The sequence below is a fragment of the Canis lupus genome, chromosome 20 (assembly GCF_003254725.2).
Source record: "Canis lupus dingo isolate Sandy chromosome 20, ASM325472v2, whole genome shotgun sequence".
Lineage (NCBI taxonomy): Eukaryota > Metazoa > Chordata > Mammalia > Carnivora > Canidae > Canis > Canis lupus.
The window spans coordinates 39,180,386-39,203,372 of record NC_064262.1 but is presented as its reverse complement, the minus strand read 5'-3'; the positions used below and the strand labels follow the sequence as shown (position 1 = coordinate 39,203,372).

Genomic DNA, 22,987 nt, shown 5'->3' with positions numbered 1-22,987 from the left:
CAGCTGGTGTTGACACAGCAAACATGCTGCAACTCCCATTCGCCGAGGCACAGAGTGGGCAAACACAGGAAGGCTGGAACAAAGGGCCTGACGACCGTGACCAGCCTCTCAAACAAGGAACCCAAGTCCTGTGCCAGGAGGCAGGAAATATTAAGCAGCTTGGACAGTGTGGTCCACAGAAGTGGAAGCTAGGGACAGGCTCTTGATGAGGCATCCAGAGCAGGGCAAGCTGGCATAAAGATGGAAGATCCAGGGAAGATCCCATTCTGGGCACAGGCCAGTCTTGTCCACGGGGCCTATCCCATGTGTATCCATTCTTGAATCAGCATCACCAAGGCCTGGGCATAAACTCTGATGAGGCCATACTTGTTCCTATTGTACAAGTAGGGAAACTGAGGCTCAGAGAAAGTGAAATTGCCAAGGGCTTGGTGTGCTTCTCAGGTACAGAGTGGGGGCTGCAACACAGCAATGGTTGAAGTCCCTGATTCTTGGCCACCTTCTGCTCTGGGCCTGGTCATGCATATCATGAGCCATACTTGCATTTTTCTGTGGGACTCATGGCCTGAGTTTCTTTTGGGGGCAGCACGAGGTCTGGACTGTGCAAGTTGTAGTCACTAGGCCAGTAGACTCCAAGGAATGGTGACTGCACTGGGCACAGCCATGCACACCTCTGCTTCAAGACATGCCTCACTGCATTATGCACATGCTCTGCAGAGCCAAGCCACCGAGCAAGACCCTCCATCACCACATGCATGCAAACGCTCCAGTATGAAGACATGCATGTGCTCTCCCTCTGGTCTGTACACTGCCGTGCCACTGACTTGGAGCCCATACCTCTGTCTGGCTACATCTCCAGCAGCCTCCACCCCCACCTCAGGTCCCCTAGGCCTGGTCAGTATCCATGGGCTTACCATCCTGGCTCCACACTTTGTGGCATGGGTCACAACACTGTCACCTCCAGCAGACTGCACTCCTCGAGGGAGGGGCCCCATAGGTCTATTCCCTCATCTCTGTACCTGGTAACCTAGTATGGTGTTTGTATACAACAGGTGCTCAGCACTCAGTAAACAGAGGCTGAAGGAGGCAAAGGGCACCTGAGGTACCTGGTATCTCATGACACAATGAGCCAGGGTCAACTGACCTCTTCCAGGAAAACCTTAGGGGACTCTGCTCCCAGGGTCACCATGGCACCAGGAGCTGGCCCAGCCCTCCGGTGTGTCTGGAAAGACTAATGAGGGACCACACCTGTGCTGGGTCCAAGGGACCAGGCCCTCCCTGCTGGCAGTCCCAGGAGTTGGCTCACTTCTCCCGAGGTACTCGCTGTCAGAGTTAAGGCATTGGTCCCTATGTATTTTAAGCCATAGAAAATGGGGTGACATAAGTAACTGGCCGCTCCCAGGGCCGCTGAAATGTGAAAGGGCCATGCTTACAGATGTGCAGCTACCACCCCAGAAGTCAGGTGGTGAGCCCTGCCCCCTGCTTCTGTCACCTCTCCATCCCCTGTCCCCTCCAGTAGAAACAGTGATGCACAGGCTGTACCTGCCCGGCTTCCTTACAGCCCACCACACTCCAGCAGACAGCCTAACTCACTTCTGCTCATTCTGTCAAGCCAGGGCTTGATGCCTTCCTTCTTCCCTTTCTCCACTTTTGGATATTTCACCAGCTTAAGTGCCACCACCTCCAGGCTGTCTCCTTAGACTTGCCCCTCCCCTGTCAGCTGTTCTGCACACCAGGACCTCTTAGCTTGTTTGTCTCCTCGAAGGCTGGGGTCCTAAAGGATGGGGACTAGCTGGGCCACTGGCCTGCCCTGCCTTAGATGCACTCTCCCCTCCCCCAGCACTTGTACACGAGGATTTCAGAACAAAGGGCCAGAAGCTATTAAAACTCAATTAAGTTTCTCACTTCTCTGATCCTGATTTAGACTGGTTTTGTCCCTGTGGCACTTGCAGGCCCGTTTCCTTCCACACTCCAGCATCTGCCCTCACGTGGCCAGCTAGGACCCCCCAAGGAGGTGGGCAGAAGCTGGAGAGGATCTTCCCTCGGTGCAGGCTTCTCTGGGGGAGTGGAATCCAGTGTGTCTCCATCTGGTCAGCCCCTCACCCCCATGACCTGATTCCCCCTCCTGTAGGGGTCAGGGTGCAGACATATTGAGAAGAACTTAGGGCAATGGTTCTCAGACCCTTCTTTGTGATCTGACCTCTGACTGGCAGAGCCTCAACTTTTCCCTCCCCGACCTGGGGCTTCCTCCCCATCCTTGGGAGCTCTGGGCAGGTACACAGGCTCAGGAGCCAGGGTGAGCGGGGGAAATCATGACCCTGCTTTAGCCAGGCAGTAGCCAGGGCTGGCACTGTCTCTGCGCCTGTCTTCTCATCTGTAAAATGGCAATTCTGCTCCATAGTGAGTGGAGACTGGCTCCACACCCAGGGTCAGGCTGCGGGCAGTGGGAAAGTCTGCTGAATGAGTGTGCAAGTCAATCACAGGGAGGCTGAGCAGAGCTCTGGGGATGCACCTAGCATCAGGAGCAGGGTCACTGGGCAGGCAAGGCTGGCACCCCATCTTGGAGGGAGATCTGGGCCTGGGTGCCTCAGCTAAGCTGTCTCCTCCTGTCTCCACAGGAGGTAATCCATGCTGGTCGGGCAAACAGGATGTGGAGCTTCCTGGCCTGACACATGGCCCTTCAGTTTCCTCTGACCTGCAGCCACTCGGGAGAACTCAGCAGGAGGGCGAGTGAGTGTAAGGCTGACCCACCAGGTTCTGGGGACCTCAGGGGTTGTACCCCAGGCCCCCTGCCCCTTTGGCTAGCAGATGCTGGGGAATGAGCACAGCTCTTCTGACCCTTCTTGATGCCCCCTTACCTTATAGGAGGAGCCAGGAGAGGCACAATCCCATGGATCGAAAAACCAGGCCCAAACACACAGCTCAGCCTTTCCTGAGGCCTGACAGGCCCATCCAGGCCGACATCTGGCCACCACCAGCTAGGATGGGTAGGAGAAGAGGAGGAATATTTCCCCTGAGGATCCTGTGGCCACATCCTACCTGCTACGGTCTCCCTCTTCCCAGGAGGCCAGCTGAGCCAGGAAGCCTCCGAGGGGGCTGTGGCTTCTTGGCCATCCGGTGGGGACGCAGATAGGGGAGGCCGCCTGCCTTCGCCCAAGGCTCACCTTCCCTCCCGGCCACATTCAGGCCTCCCCCTCAGAGGAGCTCCCTCGGAGCCCTGTTCCTGAGTGGTCACTCTCCCCCACCGCATGCTGCCTAGCCTCCCCTGAATGCTCACCACCGCCCGGCCCCGCCCTGTCTCCTCGCTGGCCGGCTCCCTCGCTGCCTTCCTCGGTTAGGTGGGGGGCCCCGAGGGTTCCCACGCAAGGAGCCCATTCACTCATTCAGCATTCCCCCCATCCCTGGGGGACCCAGGTGGCTCCTCTGGGTGGCACTGGCACCTTGCCAGGAAGTAGCAGCGCTGTTTGGGTGAGGGGAGAATAATGAGCTGTAAACGCCGCAATCAGGGAGAACCGGCTGCGCAGGGCCCTGGCGCCCACGCGTGCGCCTAATTGGCTCCACGTGTCTGCGGCTCCTTTCGAGAGCGGGAAAGTGGAAGGGTCAAGATATCTTAATGTTCGTAATTAAGGGGAGGCAGAAGCCACCGCCGGCCCCACATAAACACCTTTTAATTGCGCCAAGAAGGGTGGGCGGGGGCAGCGCATGCTACAGAGTCCCCCGCTTGTCTGTCCCCCCTTACTGGGCCTTGTAGAGCTTTCCCAGGCTGGAGTCAGATCCCAGCAGCGGACCTCTAGCCAGAAGGCAGAGCCACGGCCCTTGCACTTGTTCTACTTCTACGAATATTCCCAGGCCAAGCCTCCTCCAGGCCTTTCCTTGCCGGGCTGATCTACTCGTCGGACACCCAGCAATCAGTGCACCACACTGATTGCACCTAGGTCTGAACCAGTTTCCAGCTGTCCCGTGCCAAATTTCCCCCTCTAAATCTTTGCTGCCTCCTTCAGGCAGCCCTAAGCTCACTTTTACCCTCTTAAACGGAAGGAACCTTCTTCCTGCTGGGGCTGGTCCAGTCCATCTGTACCTCTCTGAGGTCCCCATGTCCCCTGCTTACTGAGCTTCTATTCATCATGGCTGCATCTCTCCCATTAGACCAGTGGTTCTCAACTGGGGGCCGGGAGGGCGGGGGCTTTGCCCCTAGGGGACATTCGGCAAGATTTGGACATATTTTTCCGTTGTTACAGCTGGGGGAGTGGTGTACTGCTGGCATCTAGTGGGTAGAGGGCAAGGATACTGCTCAGCATCCTGCAAGGCACAGAGCAGCCCCCACAACAAAGAATTCTCCTGATCAAAATGTCAGTAGTGCCGACACCCTGCCTTCAATGAAGCCTTAGAAAGAAAGCAGCCAGTAAGCAGGAGCTAGAGCTAAGTGGAATGAGCTCCCTCCTGAAAGGGGTGGTCTGCTCCACAGCTCAGGGGGCGTCCTCGGCCCCCTCCCTGGCTCATTCCTCTTGTTCCTCTGAGCACCCAGCCCAGAGCCGGGTTCCTGAACAGACCTGGCCACACTGCCAACAATGCATCAGTTTAATTGGGTTAAGTGGCCATTAGCAGCAAAAGCAGGGCGGCTGTGTGCAGAAGGGTTTTTAATTTTACTCTTTAAATGATGCTCGCTCTCCAGAGAGGCGAGGGTGGGAGGGTGGGAATGCTGCCCACTGGAGCCCCCGGATCCAGGGCTGCAGCTGTACCACCCCCTGTTCTATGCATCTGGGCTTCATGGGGCTGGGCTGGGAGGGGTGCTCAGTCTCCACTGCCCAAGCTCTGAGGGGGCAGAGACTTGCCCAAGGTCACTAGGTCATCCCAGAGAAAGGCCCCGTCAGAAGAAACCAGAGCCCCATCTCTTGCTCCCTCAGCCCTGCCTCCCTGCAGACAGTGAATGTCATGTGGCCTCCAGCAATAGTATAGAGCGGGTCAGCACTAGGAGGCAATCTGTGGGTTCTGAAACCCAAGTGCCCAGGTCTAAAGCCTGAATTTGGTGTGAGACCTGGGGTCAGTGGCTTAACCTTCTCTGGGGTTCAATTTCCTCAAATATAGATGGGAATGAGATTCCCTTGGCTTGTACAGAGAATCTGGAGCAAGCGATCTGGAGTGTTCTGGCTCATGGCACTTGCTCTGGCACTTGGCAGGTCCCAAGAAAGAGGCCAATAATCACGGAAGGGAATTATTTCTGCCCATTTTAGGGGAAACATTCTGACCTCTGAATATACACAGAATCATCTGTGGAGCACTGGAAAATATTGAAGCCTAAGTCTACCCCTGGAGAATCTGATGTATCTGGTTTGGGTTGGGGCCTGGGCATCATGATTTAAAAGCTCCTCAAGTGACTCCAATGTTGGAGCAGATTTTAAAACACCACATGAAGACAAAGGTACAAAAGCACGGAACCTGGAAAGGTCTTGGCCCTGGGAACAGTGGGAGGTACCTGAGGTGGAGCATGGGGAACATGGCATGGCAGGAAGGGCAGAGCTAAGGACCAAGGTGTCTACCTGGATCCCCAGGCAGGCCTCTCCACTGCCTCTGGCTTGTCTGAAGTTGGAGGTAAGGAGGTCCCCCTTAGAGCAGGTTTCTAGAAACATTAATGTCCCATTCTCTGGAAACCAATACAATGAAGCCACAATGCCCAGGGCCTCACCCCCAAGAGGAGGCTGGAGCCCCCTGCACTGGGGTCACTCCTCACCTTACCAAGCCTGTGTCTCCTCCTGTGGCCCTTTCTCTAAGCCACATAGCAGAGGTGCCAGGGATGGTGTTGAAGGTGGTACAACCCTTCGGGACGCTTTTTTCTTTGTGGCCTTTATAAATGATGGCTCCTGGAGCTGAGACCAGAAGTACTGCTGGGATGGTCTCATGTACCTATTTTACAGAAGAGAGACTAAGGCCTGGGATAGGACTGAGTGCTCTATGAGGGCAGGCACAGGGCCTGTCCTGCCCCTTGCCCCTGTCCCCCCGACACCGCCTGGCACACAGGAGGCCACTAGTGACTGTGGATGACTCAGTGGAGAAAGAAATACAACCAAGTGGAAATGATTTTTCTGAGAGAGGCGTTGTGTGTCAGGGGCCCCGCAGGGAGTCCAACAGTGTCCTGATTTGGGTCCATCTCTGCCTCAATGTGTTGTAAGAACTCAGGTACCTCCTTCCCTCCTCCTGGGACTCCGGACCCTTAGAAAGTGGGCCCTGCTCAGAGGACCCCTCTCCCTGGGTAGTATAAGTCACAGGACAGTGTCCCTCCCTGTGTCCAAAGCTGAGGCCCCAGCAGGTTTCCTGGACTTGGGAAGGCTGGTTGCCTGTGTCGCAAGGCCCCTGACCTGGCCTGTCCCTGCCTGACTCTTGGCCCCATAAATCACCTTGTGCAGCTTGGAGAAACTCGTAACAAGCATCTGATTGTCCCTGATTAGATGAGACAATGAACTTCCGTCCTGCATTGCTCAGATCCCTCTTTGCAAGCCCCCAATTAAAATTCCAGACCAGAGCAAGAGGATTTAAATTGGATTACTGGATGGGGTCCAGGGAGAGAGGAACAATGGAGTGGGGGGTGAGGGGTCCAGGCCCCCACATCCTTGCCTCCATATGCACTCAGGCTGCAAACAAATGTGGGAAAGGAGAGAAGGGCCAGAACTTGATTAAAAGCAAATTTAAAACATAATTAAGACCGAAGCTCAGCCTGAACAATTAGGACCATGGCAAGGGAAGGATGGTTGTCCTCTGCTTCCTCTGGGGACATGGACAGAAGCATCTCATGGGCATAGAGCCAGAGGCACTGCAGCAGGAAGGAGTGGGCCAGCAGAGCACTGGGAAGGTAAGGGCTGTGGGTTCTGTGTGTACCTTGGGACTCATGTGCGGAGTCAAGGACCTGGCTTAGCATCAGATTGACCTGGGTGTGTATCCTGGCCTGATGCATGGCATGTCCAAGTCTCAGCAAACCTCCTCTATGTGAAGTGGCCCTCCCCCACAGGGTGATTGTGAGAGTGGCTTGTGGCACATACGCACATGGTGAGAACCCAATTGGTGAGTCCCCTTTCCCATTATTCTGCTATTGAAAATAATTCGTATTTGGTGCCAACTGTGGACCAGGCCATGGGCTAGGTTGTAGATGCAGTGGGGAGGGAAGAGCCATCTGCCCTGCCTCATGGGGTAGGGGACAGCATGTGGGGTACAGAGAGAGGGTTGGGATCAGGACCCAGGCGTTGGGCTCTCTCCTCCCTGCCAAGCTCTCAAGGTTGATTGTTTAGGAGTGGGGAGAGGAATTGGGGGAGGGCCCCCAGCCCTGTAATGCCCAGAGAGTTTGGGCAGGGGGGCTGGGCCCTGGCCTCTATGTGTGCTTGGCAGGCCAGGCACCTGTCATCACCAGTACTCAGCACCGCTCACTGAGGTGACAGTCCCAAAGCTGGGGTCGGCAGCAGGCCTTAAGGCCCAAAGGACGCCTCTTCCCAAATTCATCAGAAGGTTTCAACACAAATTCAGGGCTGGTGGTCTGTACTTTGTAAACTGGAGCAAAGCGACAAAGTAGTGAGCAAATGAGGAGTCTGGAATGAATGGGACAGAGAGACCCAGAGAGAAGAGAAAGGAGGGAAGAGCATGCAGGTCAGGCCCAGTCTTGGGAAAAGCAAGGAGAAGACATGATGTGCTGGGTGGATGGGGCAGTAGAATGTTTCTCACAATCAGAGGAGACACTCATGGATTCCCCCTCCAGGGACTGCTGTTCCAGCCAAAGGCTGGGCTTTACCTCCTTCCCATGGCACTACCTTTCTCCAGTCATCTCCCCACCTGTGACCCCATGAGATCCTGAAAGTCAGGCTGGGCTGGAGGCTGAGCCCAGTTCCAGGTCGTTTAGATCCACACTGGGTGGGAGGCTGTCAGGGTCCACCTCCTCTGGGCCTCTAGTCCCAGGATGCCAACCTCTCCCTATCCTGATTCTAGGTCACATGGGATGGGCAAGGGACCCCAGGGGGAGAGCAGGGCTCAGGTCCTGGGGAAGTGGATCCTAGTTCTCTCCTGGGCCTGGATGTGGGGGGTGTTTGGGCCAGGTCACTGCTCTGATTTGACTCAGCCAGGCCCCTGGCATGAGCTTGGGTATGGCTGTGTGGATTTGCTCATCCTTTTTTGTCACTAGTTTTACTGAGACACATTCACATACTACAAAATTTGCCCACATAAAGTATATATTTCAGTGTTGGTTTTTTTTTTAAAGCATATTCAGATTTGTGCAACCATCACCACAATCTAATTTTAGAATATTTTCATCACCCCCAAAAGGAACCCTGTACCCATTAGCAGACACTCCTTATCCCCCCTCCCCTTCCACCCTCTCTTCTAGCCCTAGGCAACCACTAATGTACTTTCCATTTCTATGGATTTGCCTATTCTGGACGTTTCACAGAAATGGCATCCCACAATAGGTGGTCTTTTGTGGCTACCTTCTTTTGCTTAGTAGAATGTTTTCAAGTTATCGAGGTTGTCATGTGTATCACTACTTCATTCCTTTCGACTGGACTCCTCTTTCTGGCACTGGCTAGGGCTGGGGCAATGGCAGCTGTGCCTCTGATCTGGGGGCAGCTTGGACACCCTTCCTCATTTATTGTACAACCCATGGCAACCCATATGCCCCAGGGCACCTTGCAGCTCCAGAAGCCCCTCCCCACCTGTACTCCCTGGGATGGGTGGAGGATGAGGGGTCTGCTGGCTTTGTCCAACTGATCAGGGCAGCCTAGCAGGTTCTGTCAACTTGCAGAACTATAGCACCTTGGAGCTGATAGGCACAACCTCTCCAAGATTAGAGGGGGAAACTGCACTCAGAGGGAGGCAAAGAAACATTCAAGGTCATGGGCAGAGCAGAGGCTCTGACCTCTAGCATCACATGGTTCCAGCATTCTCTATGTGGGCATTCTGGGCCACTCCACACTCCCTCCCCATCAGAGCTGCAGCCCACCCTCCCAGCCATCAACAGGTGTTCCCCCAGGGCACACTCATAGTACAGAGGAATCAGAGGACTCTAAGACTGCCCGGATCCCACCTTCATGCCCATGGAAGGCCCCCAAGACCCCAGATCAGCCTCATGGAGCTTCCTCCTGATAAAACCACCTGCTCCTGCCAGACCTGCCCATATCCAGGTGGGCACAGGATGGCCAGTGACAGCCCAGCCTGAATTTAGAGGGCCAGGAAGGCCATGTGTTCACACCAGGTGGGGACATCATCCGTGCACGGCAGCGCTACCCCACCTGGCCCTCCCTTAGCCCACACAATGGCACCTACCTTCAGGGCCCTGCACCTTCCTGTCCAGCAGGCTCTCAATGTCTCCTGCCACCTTTTCCACCAACTTCTGAGGCTCGTTCTCCTGCACCTCAAACAGATTCCGGTTGTCCTTGTAGATCTAGAAGGAAGCAGGAGCCAGGGGTGAAGCCAGGGTGGTCCCACAGTCTTATGCCACAACCCCCTGCATATCCTCTCTGCCCAGTATGGTCCAGCCCTTGGCCCTGCCCCAACTCTGGCTCTGGCCATGGAGAGAGTACGGATGTCTGGGGCTTGGGCCCGGTGCCCTCCTGAACATGAAAGATGGCTATAGTCATAGATTCCACAGCTGGCCCTGGCTGTGGCTGATGGGATGGGGCTGTCACTGCCTTCTCTGGACTCAGGATTCCTCTTTCACAGGTGCATGAGCAATACCCCCCTGCTGACTTCAGAGCAGCTGAGAGCAGCAGAGGCAGAAGGGTGGGCTGGCGAGGAGGCAGGGTGGGTGTGTGGGGGAGACAGAAACACTAAGCACACATTGCATACCACATGCCGGCTGACACGAAGACACTGTCATACTTACTATGCACACCTACATACGCATCAGAAACCCAGAGCCACCCCTCCCTGAGGACTCAGGCATCTGTACCCCTTTTTGCTGGTGCTGCCCCAGGGCACTTACAGAAACTGTAGTGGGAACTCTGGGCATCCCTAGGGGCTCCTCTGTCATTCAGGGCACAGAATAAGGGGGCAGGGACCCAGGAAAAAGGTAGGTGGGAAAGACAAATCTGCCTCCCTCTCCTCCTTGGGGACTGGGTCTGTGCACACATGCACATGGATGTGGAAAGCTGACAGTTTGCATCTGCATGTATGAGTGTGTTATGGCTCAACACATCCATCTGTGTGCACGTGCCTGCGTGCTGGGGGTGGGGTTAGAGCCTCTAGATGAAGCCTGGGGCTTCTATGTGAGTCACAGAAGCAAAATTCAGTGAGCCTGTTTGTTCCAGGCCAGGGTCTTGGGTGTGTGCACATGTGTGAGTGTGTGCATGTGCATGAATATGTGTGTGTGCATCGTACACCCCTGCATGTGTCCATCCAGATGACCCCAGGAGGTCTGTTCCCCAAGCTGACTCTTTCCCAGAGGTCACGTGCCACTACTGAACTGCCACCACTGGGCCGTGCCATCGGGCTGTGCAGAAACGGAGGGATGTAGAGAAAGAAGAGGTGATGAGGAGATAAGGAGGTGGGAGAGGCAGCTGATGAGAGACAGACAGGCAGGCAAGATAAGGTCGGGAGAGTGACAGCGAGACGTGGGGGAGATAAGGCCTCCAGCAGCTGATGAGGGAGGAAGTAGGGGGCTGGGTGCTAGAGCCTGGGCCCTGCTGCCCAGGCAGCACCCAGCAGCCCAAGGGTTAAAGTGCCACACAAAGCCAGCTCAGGCAGTCTCCTCCTCCTGCCGCCCCCCCATCCCTCCTGGCTTCTCTTTTTGTCCTTCTCTTAGAACAAAATAATTTGTGGTGAATTCACTCCTTCCCACAGAGCAGTGGCGATTAGAGGGTGAGGCGTGAGGCCTGGACACAGGGCAGGGAGGATGGGGACCTCAAGTGGGCACCACGGCCAGTCTGCTCCCTGGGCTCCTTAGGGCAGAGGTCCCCAGATGAGAGGCAGTGATGGGGACAGAGGTCAAGGAGGGGTCTGAGCTCAGTGGCGGAGGCGGGGGTCACAGGGAAATATGGGGACCTTGGAGCCTAGGGCCCACTGTTGGGGGAAACTGAGGCTCAGACACAAGAAAGGACAGGTCAAGGCCACATGACTCTGAGTGGCAAATCCAGGTCCTCCATCCTCCCAGACCTCTCCTTCCCAGGTTTCAGGACTCTCAAGATTGATTGATTGACTGATTCAGATCACAGGTAGGAGGGGCAGAAGGAGAAGAGAATCTCAAGCCAAATCCGTGATTCCTGGTGCCCTGAGGGCAGAGCTCTACACCGGGGGCTGGATCTCATGAGCTGAGATCAGGGCCTGAGATCACAACCTAAGCAGAAACCAAGAGTAGGTCGCTTAACCACCTGTGCCCTCCAGGCGCTCCCCAGGTTTTAGGACTTTAAAAATACACACTTTTCTAATCATGGGCCACCGCCCCAGGCACTCCTTGAGCCTCATCTCAGCCACACTGGCCAAGCGCACCCTTGGTCCACTTGCACCAGCAGGGGGCGCAGCTGCCTGACTTCTCAGGGCAGGGAATGAAGTTCCCACACCGGACTCCTGTCAAGGTCATTCTCAGGTGTCCCAAACAGGGTTGCCCATAGCAGTGGCAGCCTCCTGACAACTCTCCCCCGGGAGCCGGGGAGTTCCTCTCCATTGGGTCCAGGGTATCCCTTGCAGCCTGGCATGGTGACTGGGCCAGGCTCTGGGGCCACAGAGGGAATGGGTCTCCAGGAGGCAGGGTCATACCCCAGGGCTCTGAAAGGTGGCATAAGGGCTTGAAAGCAGGCACTCTGTCAAGAGTCACCTCTGAACCTCAGTGTCTGATTTATTAAATGAGAGAGCAGCTGTCCCCACTTTGCAAGCTGATGGAGGCCTGCAAAGAACCTATGCTATTGTCACTACTGCTATTGTTGAGGATCACCAGAATTCTGCAGAAGGAATCACAGTCCCTCCCTGCCTCCACTCTGCTAGATCTGTACACTAAGGATCTGAAGTCACTGGCTCTCATTCTTGGGCAGACAGCCTCGGTCTCCTGGGGTTGGCCCACTTCCAGCCCCACCCTCTCCCAGGCCTCCCTGGTGGCCCCTCTCCAGCCATCCTGTCTTTGTCTCCAACACCTCAGGCTGGGCCCTGGAAGTGACAACAGGGGGACCTAGACACAGGGACGCCACTGATACAGCATAGCAAGGACAGCTCGCTTTTAACTCTCCCAAAGTACTGGGCCTGTGTGTAATGGACCCTTGGCAAATGCATATGCCCGATTCCATGTTCAAGAGCAGAGCTCTGAGACCAGCTAGACCGCAGGCTGACCCTTGTATTTCTGCTTGCAGCTGAACTACCCCTTGGAGCCTGGGGCTGCATCTGCCATGCTTCCTTCCTGTCCCAAGAACCCTCTATGACACCCTCCTGCTCAATCCTGGTGGCAGCCCATGGGCCTGGCATGCCCCTGCAGGCTTCTGGGTCCCCAGCCCATCCTGATGCCCACTACCACACTTTTGCTCATGCTGTCCCTGCTTCTTTTCCATCCTTCCCTGCCTAAATCCTTCGTAGAGCAAGGGCTAGAAGGAATTTCTGGGGAGATGAGAGCTGAATCCTAGAACTGCAGGGGCTGGTCAAGCTACCAGCCAACACTGTCCCCCAATCCTAAGAGTCCCTGAGGTGAAACAGCCCTTGTTCCCTCTATCTCAAGTGCCTCACCCCTCTCAACATTTCCCTGGACCTGTTCCACTTGCTCCTATCCCCTGGGATAGGCCCTGAGCTGAGCCCTGTGTCACAGGGAGATCTGAATGATAGAGTTCAGCAGATGGTCCCACCCTGGGAGATAGGTCATCTCTCCATTGATGCTGTCTGAGGAGGTGCTTTCTACCTACAGGCCGAGGAGAGAGCCTGGGAGAGCCCAGGGCAGACAGCATGCCCAGGGCTGGCTCCCCTTGAGCCCCAGCCTCTAGCCCTGGTCTCTGGGGCCAGCTTGGATGCAACAGACAGGCCAGGGTGCACCAGTGCAGGGCCTTAGCAACCACAGCAGGACTGCATGCCCGCTGGTGTCCTTGGCCCAGCAAGCTAATTGGAAAAACCCAGCAGCTCCCACAGTAGCACAGCCTCCAAGGTCTCCACCTCTACACAGGCAGGTGGATTGAGGAAATAGATGGCGGCCGGCAGGTCTACAGGTTGTCACAGTTTCACACTAGCAGTTATGGGGAAGGAGGAGGCAGGGACTCCATCCCATAGAGATGGTGAATGGTAGTGGGACAGGGCAGCAGACTAGCAGACAAGCTGGCTGGAGCCCGGTGAGCATGTAGGGGTGGGGTAGGGGGAACAGGGAGAACAGGGGTGGCTGAGACCTCAAGGGACAATAATTCAGAAGGCAGCTTGCAGCCTCTTGTTCCCAGGAGTTCCCGGCTCCCCTCCCTTGTACCAGATACCTATGGCCTCCTCCCCAAAAGGGCACCTCCCCCCATCGGTCCCTCCATCTCTCCCCTCATCTCCTCACCTCCTTCCTTGCCCAACCCCCCACCCCCGGCCCTGTGCTGGCCCCAACCCCAACCCTCTCTCAGCTCTAGTGATTCTTTAGTTAAGCAGCATTTCTGGCCAGCCTTTCAGCCTAGGGATTTCCAGGGCCGGTGGAGGCTAAGGCCTCCTCAGGGGGTCCAGAGCCTCCGCCATGGCCCCTGCTTCTGGCTCCACATAAAGAGGTGAACCTAGAGGACACTTTGAAGAACAGCGACCTTGGACAGGAGGCACAGGGACATGCACAGGGGCAGATGGAGCCAGCCTCAGCCCCACAGCTCCCAACAGCTCTAAGAGTGGGGTCGAGTTCTGAGGAACCTGGAAACAGAAAGCCACTGCAGGAGACAACAGGCCTCAGGGCCAGGGACCCGGACAGGCCCCTGTCAGACCAGAGAGGACTCTGCAAAGTCTCAGAAAGCCAGCAGCAGTGGGGCCTAGCCCTGAGCCAGCACTCGACCTGCCTGGGGAGAGGAGGAAGGTGTGGGGAAAGGAGAGGAAAAGGAAGGTGAGGAGGGGAAGCAGAGAAGGGCGAAGTTGCAAGGAGGATGGAGGCCCCGGAAACGCTCCTATGCAGAGTGTTTTCACACTCGACCTCACCGATCTTGAACAACCCAAAGAGGGACACTTCTGATCACGTCTGTTCAGCAGACAGGACACTGGAGGCCAGAGAGTTTAAGTTATGCAGTAGAACTCAGATTCAAAGGGGATCTGTCTGACCGAAGCCCCTGTTTCAGGTCATACTCATTCTCATACTTGAAGGTGAGGTACAAGGTGAGGTGGAGGGGCACCAGGGATGGGGGGGCCTGGGGGGCAGACCTGGGTCACAGCAGGGGAGCTGGCCTGGAGGGGAGGACCAGCAGAATCAGCCTCATAAACTAACCAACCACCCAGCCCGGGGAGTGAAAACAGATGCAGACGCATGTGAGGCTCCTCTCTGCAGCGAAGGTGAACGGGTCCTAATCTCTGGAAAATTAAATCAGAAAGAAAATGGAACGAGGAAGATTTGACACAGGCTGGGCCCTGCTGCTGGCTGTGTCCTCAAAGGCTCAGGCTCGGCTGGGTGTTCGGCTACCTGAGGGGCCCTAGCATCCTGGCCCCCACCCCCCCCCATGTTACTGGGGAGGGCGCAGGCTGGACTGGGGATGTGGAGCCCCACAATACAACCCCCAGGGATGTGTGTTCTGCAACCCCCTCCTCCCCTCCCCCTGCCAGTCACATCTTGGTGTCCTGTCCCTGGTCTTGCAAGGAGCAGCCGGTGGGGGTCCTGACTGCCCAGCCCTCATGCCAACAGCCCCCTGGAGGGAGAACAGTGAGCAGACCAGAGATGGCGGGCTAGACCCCACAGGGCAAGCACTGGAAAGGCCACAGGGGCTGGGACTGGGGACAGCTGCTGGAATGGGGTGCACCTGTGCCAGGGATCAGGAGAGTCTTGGATGGGAGGACAGGGGTCTCACGGTAGTTTAATGATCCTGATCTGGGCCAAGAGGTGGGGGAGACAGGTGGTGACTGATCAGGGACCCCAGCCTGTCAAGACAAAGCTGGGCTCTGGGCTTCTGCCCTTCTGTCAGGCTGGTGCCCATTTCCTGCATTTGTGGGGAAGATCGAGGGTACTGACATAGCTGCTAATCACCCTTGAAGACCATAGGATCGAGGGAATAGTCAGATACCCTGTGGTCCCCTCCCATGGAGAGCACTCAGGACAGATCCAGGACAGGCTGTGGCTCCTGGGCTTTCCCTTCACCCGAACCCTGAGCTCCACAGCTCAGCTCCTGATGGGATAATGGGGACTACCCCACTGTGCGTGCAGAAAAACCCTAACCCAGCTGCTCAGGAGACACACCAGGCCCTGGTCTATGTATGTGTGTGACTGACAGCTCCCCAGGGCCAGTTGTAGCCCCTCCCTTGCCTACCTAGTACAGGACTTACAGTAAAGCAAGGGCCAGGGAGCCTCAGAGCACATAGTCAGTGCACAGGCAGGGATTAGGTGCCACTCACTTGCATGTTCACCAGCTGCTGATATTCACCTGCTGCCATGGTAGTTCTCATGTGGCCATGCCACACCGCCACCATCCTGTGGTGGGCTGGGTCCATAGTTAGCTGTAGATGGTGTCATGCCACTAGCAGGGCTTGCACATTGTGATGCTCGCTGTTACATGATTAACATTCATACTGAATAGGGATTTCCTGGAATGAACCCTCCGTTTAGAGGAAGTTGCAGACACCACCCAGGCCTTTACAATGCAGCCCTGTGTGAGCTACAGTGGAGAACACAAGGCAGTGTGGGGGGAGCGGGGAGGAGGGCTCCTGGTGTGGCTTCTAGGAGCGGGTCAGACATGGCCCTCCTGGGTCAGTGGCCTATTAATTGCTCCATTTCCTCCCCACCCCCGCCCCCATATCCTTACATTTCCATTGGGCCATGCCATATTCATGCCACAGGCTCTGGGGCCCTCTTGAGCCCAGGGCAGCAGAAATGCACCAGATCTTGTCCCTGCCTTCCTGGGACTCACCATCCAGAGGGGACAGATGTTCCTTCAGACTGCTAAGAGTAGAGGGGTGGCAGAGGGGAGAGGTATGCAAGAGACACAGGAAATGGAGCAGGCCTGCTTGGGTACAGCCGCCCTGGAGGGAGCCGCCCAGGAAAAGACTGGGATGGTTTTACAGGGGAGAGTCTGAAAGGCTCAAGTGGGAGTCTGCCAGACTTGGGGGTGGCTGGGGGCTAAGAGACCGGGCAAGAGTAATTGTAGGTGCAGAGGCTGGGAGAAGGAAAGTCAGTGGACTCTGCAGCAGCAGGAGCACAGGGGCTTGTGAAGGGCAGAAGGGAAGTGGGGGGCTGGGTGGGGGGACAGATTCTGAGCAGATAGGGGGGTGGATACCCAGGTGGCTCAGTGGAGGGAGAGTGTGGCCTGGATTATAAGGTAAGCTGGCCCTGGTGGCTCAGTGACCCCTTGGCCCCCAAGAGGCAGCTGCTAGGAGCTCTCACCAGCAGATTTCCCTTCGAAAAACTCACAGGGGCACAAAGCCCCCACCGCCACCCCCAGCAACGCCTCCCTGTTGTTAAAGTTAAAGTTTAGTTGACTGTCATCCATTACCGCAATTAGTACATTATGTCTAATTATGCAATTAGTGTAAAAAGTGCACTTGCTGCTGAGAATGGGAAATTACGCTGCCTCGTTACGCTGTAAAATCCATGTCATAAAAAGGCTCAGTCTCTTGTTTTTCAAAAGACACAAAACCCAACACAAAACAATAAACCAAATCCTCCCAGTTGAGCTAGGGCCAGTGTACGCGGCCCTCCCTGCACTTGCCCCCACACAGACCCCCACCTCCGGGAGGCCAGCTGTACATACCCCAGGCTGAGGCCTGGGCCACCACAAGGATAGGCTGTTTGCGGGGCCCATTCCTGGGTGTGGCCCGTCTTCATACTCTGAAACAGATGTGAATTTCTAAGCTGACTTTAAAACCGTGGTAATCCTGATTATCCATCCATTATTCCAGACTTGACTTGGAGCAAGGCCTCCCTGTTAAGGCCTATGTATTTCAGGTGAGAGCAGTCCTGGAGGGGCATGGCTCCACCCAGCTCTAAGTACAAGACTTTTCTCCAAGGTTCCTGAGGGCACAACTCTGAGGTTCCTGATGGCATCCGTGACGACAGGTGCATTTTCCAGATCAGGGGAACTGAAGGAACTTCCCCATGCTCCAGGCTCCCAAGCCCCGGGAACATTGCCTGGATAAATAGGGAGCTCTCCATCACAAGAAGCATACAAGCCTAGCCATCAGGGGTGTTGAGCAGGAATTCACTTATGGTCACTTTGCACAGGGCTGGTCTCCAGGCTGCCATTAGCAGCAGCATTCCCACGGCTGTGCGCCTGTGTGAAGCTTGTAGTCTGTGACTTTCTTCCCTAGGTTCTGGCTCCCTTGGTGGTCAAGCAAATAGTCTGGGGACAGGAAGGAGATGAGAAAGGAATCTGACAGGGTAGGGGGTTGTCTAGCACCTCTGCTCTACCACAGAGGTGACAGTGCCAAATGGTCAAGTGCATGGGGGCTGGGAGAGCACACTCCAACGTCCCTGACTGCCTGTGTCAGCACTGGGCACCTGTATCTCAAGAGGGTGATGCAGTGCCACGGACACCCCTTCCCAGCCATGAGTCTGCCCTGACCTCAGGGAGATGATGCACGAGCCTCCTAGGGCTGCCACTGCCGAGCTCAGACAAGGTGCTCACGGAGCAGAGAACCAGAAACATGGAGCCCCAACATCCCAGGGCCTGTGGGGCACCAGGGCCCCTGCCGCCACACCCACCTATACCATACAGCCATTAGTCCTGGGTGTGCCTAGGTGTCTGGGTGCTGGCCACATCCCAGTGGGAAGCACGCACTGGGAACGCAGCTGGACTGTGGGGATGGAAAGGGCCTGGATCTTATTAGAGGGACACCTGTCGCCCAAACACAAGGCATGGGTTGCTGATGGTTCCAGCCTCTAGGCCTCTGTCTGCTCAGGTGCCCTTGAAGAGCAGGGGAGCATGTCACGCCTCAGCCACCTGGACACCAGAGGAGATTCTTAGGGCCCTGTCCTCCGGATTTGGTTCAGGATAGCATCAGGAGTGAGGGACTTGAGCCCGAGGTGAATGGAACTGCAGGCAGAGCCGGGGCCCCTGCTGGCTCCCAGCCCTGAGCCGGGAGCACCGGCTGTTGAGGCAGCTGGGAGGGAAGCTGTGCCCAGCACACCAGCCGGCACGGGGGAGTGCGAGTAAACACACCCGCGCTTCCCAACTCGTGTGGCTGGTGTGGGCGCCTGTGTTTATGGGAAACAGGTTGTTTGTGCCAGCGTCTGGGCCCCCATGCCACCCACCCTGGCTCAGCTCTCTCCGGCTGCCTCCCCACCCAGTGGGACCCGCCTTCCTTTTCCCAGGACTCCGCAGCCTCTCAGCTGCAGAGGGACAACAATGACGACAGGTTCTACCCTTCAGGTGCTGAGACAGGGCTCAGCACTTTACCCAATGAGGCAGAATATTCCCCAAAGGCAGGTATGGTTATGATCCCCGCTTTACAGCCGAAGAAACCAAGACTCTGGCATCTGGAAAAATGGGCTGGACACTAGGCTGGGGGTGGAGGAGTCCATGACACTGGGTTTCTCAGTCTAGTCATCAGTTTCAGGTCCTAGGGCCTCCAAACCACCCCTACCCCCGAAAGCCTGGTCTGCCCTTTACCTGGGGCACCACTTCGAGGAGCCCTGGCCCAGCATGGCCTTAGATGTGTACCCTGCCCTCTGAGCAGGGCACACGGCCCGTTTCTCCCATACAACAGCCTAAGGAGAGAGACCTGGGGCCTGGTCACTGGTCTGCCATCTGGCCTTTTCAGGTCCTTCATCCTCTGACCTCCTGCCTCTCAGGGGCAAGAGTCTTGGCAGGGCAGGGTACAGGGCTCTGGGAGTCAGTGTGGACAGCGGCTCCAGCAGACCCTTGGGAACCCAGGGAGGACTCTTCAGCATTTCATGGTTTTAGCTATTATGGAGATCTCCTCTGTGACTGTACCTCGGTCCAGAGTAGCAGAAACTTAGCCCCATAAAGACCCTCATGAAATAGGTTTGAGGCTGGCTAGAGGCAGTTTTGAAGGCGATGGGGCAAAGAACATAGCCTGCTTCCTTTGCCCACATCACCTCCATTCCACCCTCCCAGCAGGTTTGGCAATCCTCTTCAGGGTCTGGGATAGGTCTCTCAGGGACCCCAGAATGTCCAGAAACCAACCCTGTCCTGAGAGTCCCCGGGCAGGCTTCCTGGGGAGGGAGGTGGGTTCACCTGATTTTTCTTTATCCATCCCCCTCCCTGACCTGTGACAAGGACACCAGGAGGTGCTCAGCAGCTAGGCAGCTTCTGATCTCACAGACGAGGAAACTGAAGTGGCAAAAGAGCCAGAATTTGTCCAAAGGGGAGCCCTTCCTGCTCCTGAGTCCTCTCCACTTGTAGCCAAGAATGGCTAAGAAGCTGTGGCCCAAATCCTGGCCCTGCTCTTTACCAGTCAGGTGGCTTGGCACGAGCCTTCGCCCTCAGCATCCACACAGCCTTGAGCTGCCTCAGCCAGGCCTCGTGGGGGTGTTCCTCGATGATGAAAGGTCACAGGCAAGATGCTGCTGGCTTCTCATGGGGCCTTCTTCCAGGGCTGCTCTCAAGGCTCTGAGAGATTTCCCTGCCCCATGCTGCCCTGCAGGGCCAGACCTTCTAGGCCTTGCAGGCGAGAGGTCTGCCCTTTGCTCCTGCTGCTGAAGATGTCCCCAAATAATGATAGCACTGATCACAAGGAGAAGTCCTCTGGCCAGCTGCTTTTGTGAAAACATGAGATTTTTGCAAACCAGGTATCTTCGCAGAGACAGAGAAGTAAGGCTGGGAGGTGGCCCTGCATCCAGGGCCGGTCTGGGGGTAGGGTCATCACAGGGTCCCACCCCATCCCTGTGCACACACTATAGGTCCAGGCGCACCAGTTAGACCTTCCAGATCAGCTCATACACACTGACCTCACCACATTCACACCCAGTGCCCAGGAAGCTGCTCTGGACCGTGCCTGGCCTCACACTTAGGCTCACAGAGATAAAGCACCACAGCCCAGATGGATCCACTGGCTGTCACTGGATGTCACCTGGGGTAAGCTCTATGGGTTTCTGTACCTCTGCAGTAGACTGGAGCCATCTGAAATGTTTTAAGCAGTGAAACTTCTCTGGCGCCCTATGGTTGGGGCTACCCGAAGGTCGTGGTCCTAAATCCTCCTGATGGACACAGTCCTGGAGAGGCTCCACACAGCCAGGGTGCTGGGCCTGGTGAGGGCCAGGACATGCCTGAGTGATGGTGGCTTCTGGAACAGGTCCCTAGGAGGGTCACAGTGCTCGAGTGTCAGGCACTGATAAGGCAGTGGGTACCAGAGCCAAGTGGGAACCTGACTGTGGTGAGTGTGCAAGCGAGTGTATGAGGGAACACAGCCATGCTGGCCGATCTTGTCCACATCCTGCGTCAGCACCTCCCAACCCCATCTTTGTCCTTCCCCTTGTTTTTCTTTTATTTTTCTCCTACTTCCAATTTATAGGCTCTTCTCGAATTTTATGTATCTCTGTAAGTGCCCTTAAATCTTCCGTAGACTACGTCGGAAGCATACAAAAACAAACAAATAGTACTTGGACACGGAGGCCTTGCACATGCTGAAGCCATAGTGAGGATAGGCACACATTAGGGATGTGTGTACATCACAGACATGCACATGCTGGGGACACACCAGAGGGCCCATGGTCTCCTGTCATTCACAGGCTCTCCTGATCCCTCAGAGAAAAGTTCCCACATTTGGACAGGAAAAATTCAGAGTAGTCACCACACGAGAGTGTCCCAGAGCTAGGGGGCCAGGATCTCCACACCCCTCCAGGCTAGGTGCTCCTGATCCAGCCCTTGCCCCTCTCTGCACCTCAGTTTCCCCTCACTATACTGTGGGGAGGGAGGGACAATCTTTGGCGCCCACAGCCCCAGGTTCTCTCTCCATGAGTGTAAGAACCCAGAGGCTGCTGGGGCCAGCATTTGTCTTCACTGCGTCCACGCGCAGTGTTTGCCATGCAAACGAACTATGCACACAGGACCCAGTGCCCAGCCATACTGGCAAATGCTATGAAGGCCCTTATCTAAACATGAACTTCCAAGTGAGAGTGCTGTGCTCAGGGAGGCAGATGCTGTGTCCAGACTCCCACTCCAGGTGGGCCACCCCTTTGGTGCCCAACTTTGGGGGCTACTTTATGGGGTGAGGACTGCCACAGGAAATGCTAACACCAGCCAGCCATCCGTTAGATCAAACCCTCATAAGCCCTAGACATTGTCCCCATTTCATAGACAAGGCCACTGAGGTACAGAGTAATTAGTGGAGCTGGGATTCAATGACTACTACACAGACTAACCACACACTAGACCATGTTCCAGACCCCCGCCCCCTCCTTCCACCAGCTGGTCTCCATTGCATGGGAACCCGTGACCCTCCACAGCCCCAACCTTGTCCCCCAGGCCTCCTCCTCTGGGAAGCCTCTCGAATGCCCCCTCAGCTATGTCCATGAGATCTCTTGCCTTAGGGCTATGGGCATCAATGGGGGGTCAGCGAACTCAGGTGTTTGCAAATCTTGCCCTGTTTTAAATGTTCTTGGAAAGCTCATCTTTCAAAGGCACCTGGACCAATCCTTGCAGGAAATGCAGCCCCTTCAGGACCGCGAGCCCCTATTTCATCTGCCCAGGGTCATCTGCTCAGATTGATGCATGGTGCCAACTGAATCCTCAGTGGCTCCACCAGCACCCAAAGGACCCACCAGGCCCTGAGGTCTGTCATTTGCCCAGCCTGTCTGCTCAGTAGGACTGTAGGAGGGACAGGCACTGATCTGTACTTGACCCAGTGGTGGGCATGCCCCCAAAGAGGTGCTTCTACCTGCAGAAAACCATCCTGGCCTTGCAAGTCTGGAAGTCTAGGATCTCAGGATACAGATGGGTAAACTGAGGTCCAAGAGGGAGAGGTAAGTAGCAGGGCAGGGCCAGGAAGACCCAGGTTCCAGCTGCTGGCACCTCCTTCTGTACTAGGGAGGGCAGAGAAAACTTTCCAGAAGAGGAGTGGGCATGAGTGGGGAAGAGAGAATGTCCATTTGGCAGGGGAATGGCCAACAAAGGTAGAGGTGAATGGGCAGCTAGGCGCAAAGCAAGGAAAGAAAGCTGCTGGGCAGGGGTATCTAGTGGCAGGGCAGAGGCAACTTTGTCCTCCACCCCTCACTGGAGCCTTGGGGGAATGGTCTGCTGGTGTGAACGCTCTCAGAACTGTGGGGTCACCTGGCAGACCGGAGGTGGGAGGTCTGGGCTTCTGTCCTCTCTGCACCCCCTTGTCCCTGGGGCTAGGTGCCCACCAGGTCTTAGCAGTGTTGATGCTATGGGCTCCTGTGTCCTCTGCTCAGCGACCTCTACCAGAAGGACGGACGCCTGAGCTTCTAGCTCTGTCAAGGGCTCCCTGAGCAAGGAGGCGATGAGGGCAATGATGCCAGCAGGACAAGAGCGGAACAAATTGCCCCAATTATGTAAGGCGCCTCTATTTCCTCCTTAGCAGGGAGAGGAGACCAGGGAAGCTGTGTTTCTCTCAACTCCACCCCCACCCATGCCACTGGGCCTACTGGGAGACCCCTCACAGGGGCCCACTCAAGTCCCCCCCAAGCAGGGTCTGTAGGCCCAGGTCACTGGGGGTACTGGGGAAGGATCTTTGGAAGATCCTGCTTTCCCCTTTCCTGGGGCCTACAGGATGGGACCAGGGCAAAAGGCCTGGGTCTGATCTGTTCAGTCATTGTTCCTTGAGTGTTTCTGAGTGTACCCTAGCCTCTCTGGTTTTCTTGCCTGTACACTGGGGTGGGCAGCCCATGTGTTAGGCCTCTCCCCTGCCCCGGCCACTATGGAGCCCTGGGGAACTCTGAGCCTTTCCAGAATCCAATTACAGTCCCTACCTTGTCATACCCTCACTAGGA

The 22,987-nt window shown here is 56.0% G+C and overlaps 1 protein-coding gene across 1 annotated transcript in view; it reads right to left on the bottom strand.

Annotated features, from left to right (window-relative positions):
- The window catches only part of CACNA2D2 (calcium voltage-gated channel auxiliary subunit alpha2delta 2), a 138,379-nt gene that overhangs the window by 58,253 nt on the left and 57,139 nt on the right, over window positions 1-22,987 (bottom strand). Inside the window, exons 3-6 of the mRNA XM_049098208.1 lie at window positions 9,295-9,412; window positions 7,411-7,530; window positions 3,438-3,571; window positions 2,856-2,975 (exon numbers count right to left, since the gene is read on the bottom strand). Of these exons, the coding sequence (XP_048954165.1) occupies window positions 2,856-2,975; window positions 3,438-3,571; window positions 7,411-7,530; window positions 9,295-9,412 (492 nt within the window). The remainder of the gene's footprint in view (window positions 1-2,855; window positions 2,976-3,437; window positions 3,572-7,410; window positions 7,531-9,294; window positions 9,413-22,987) is intronic.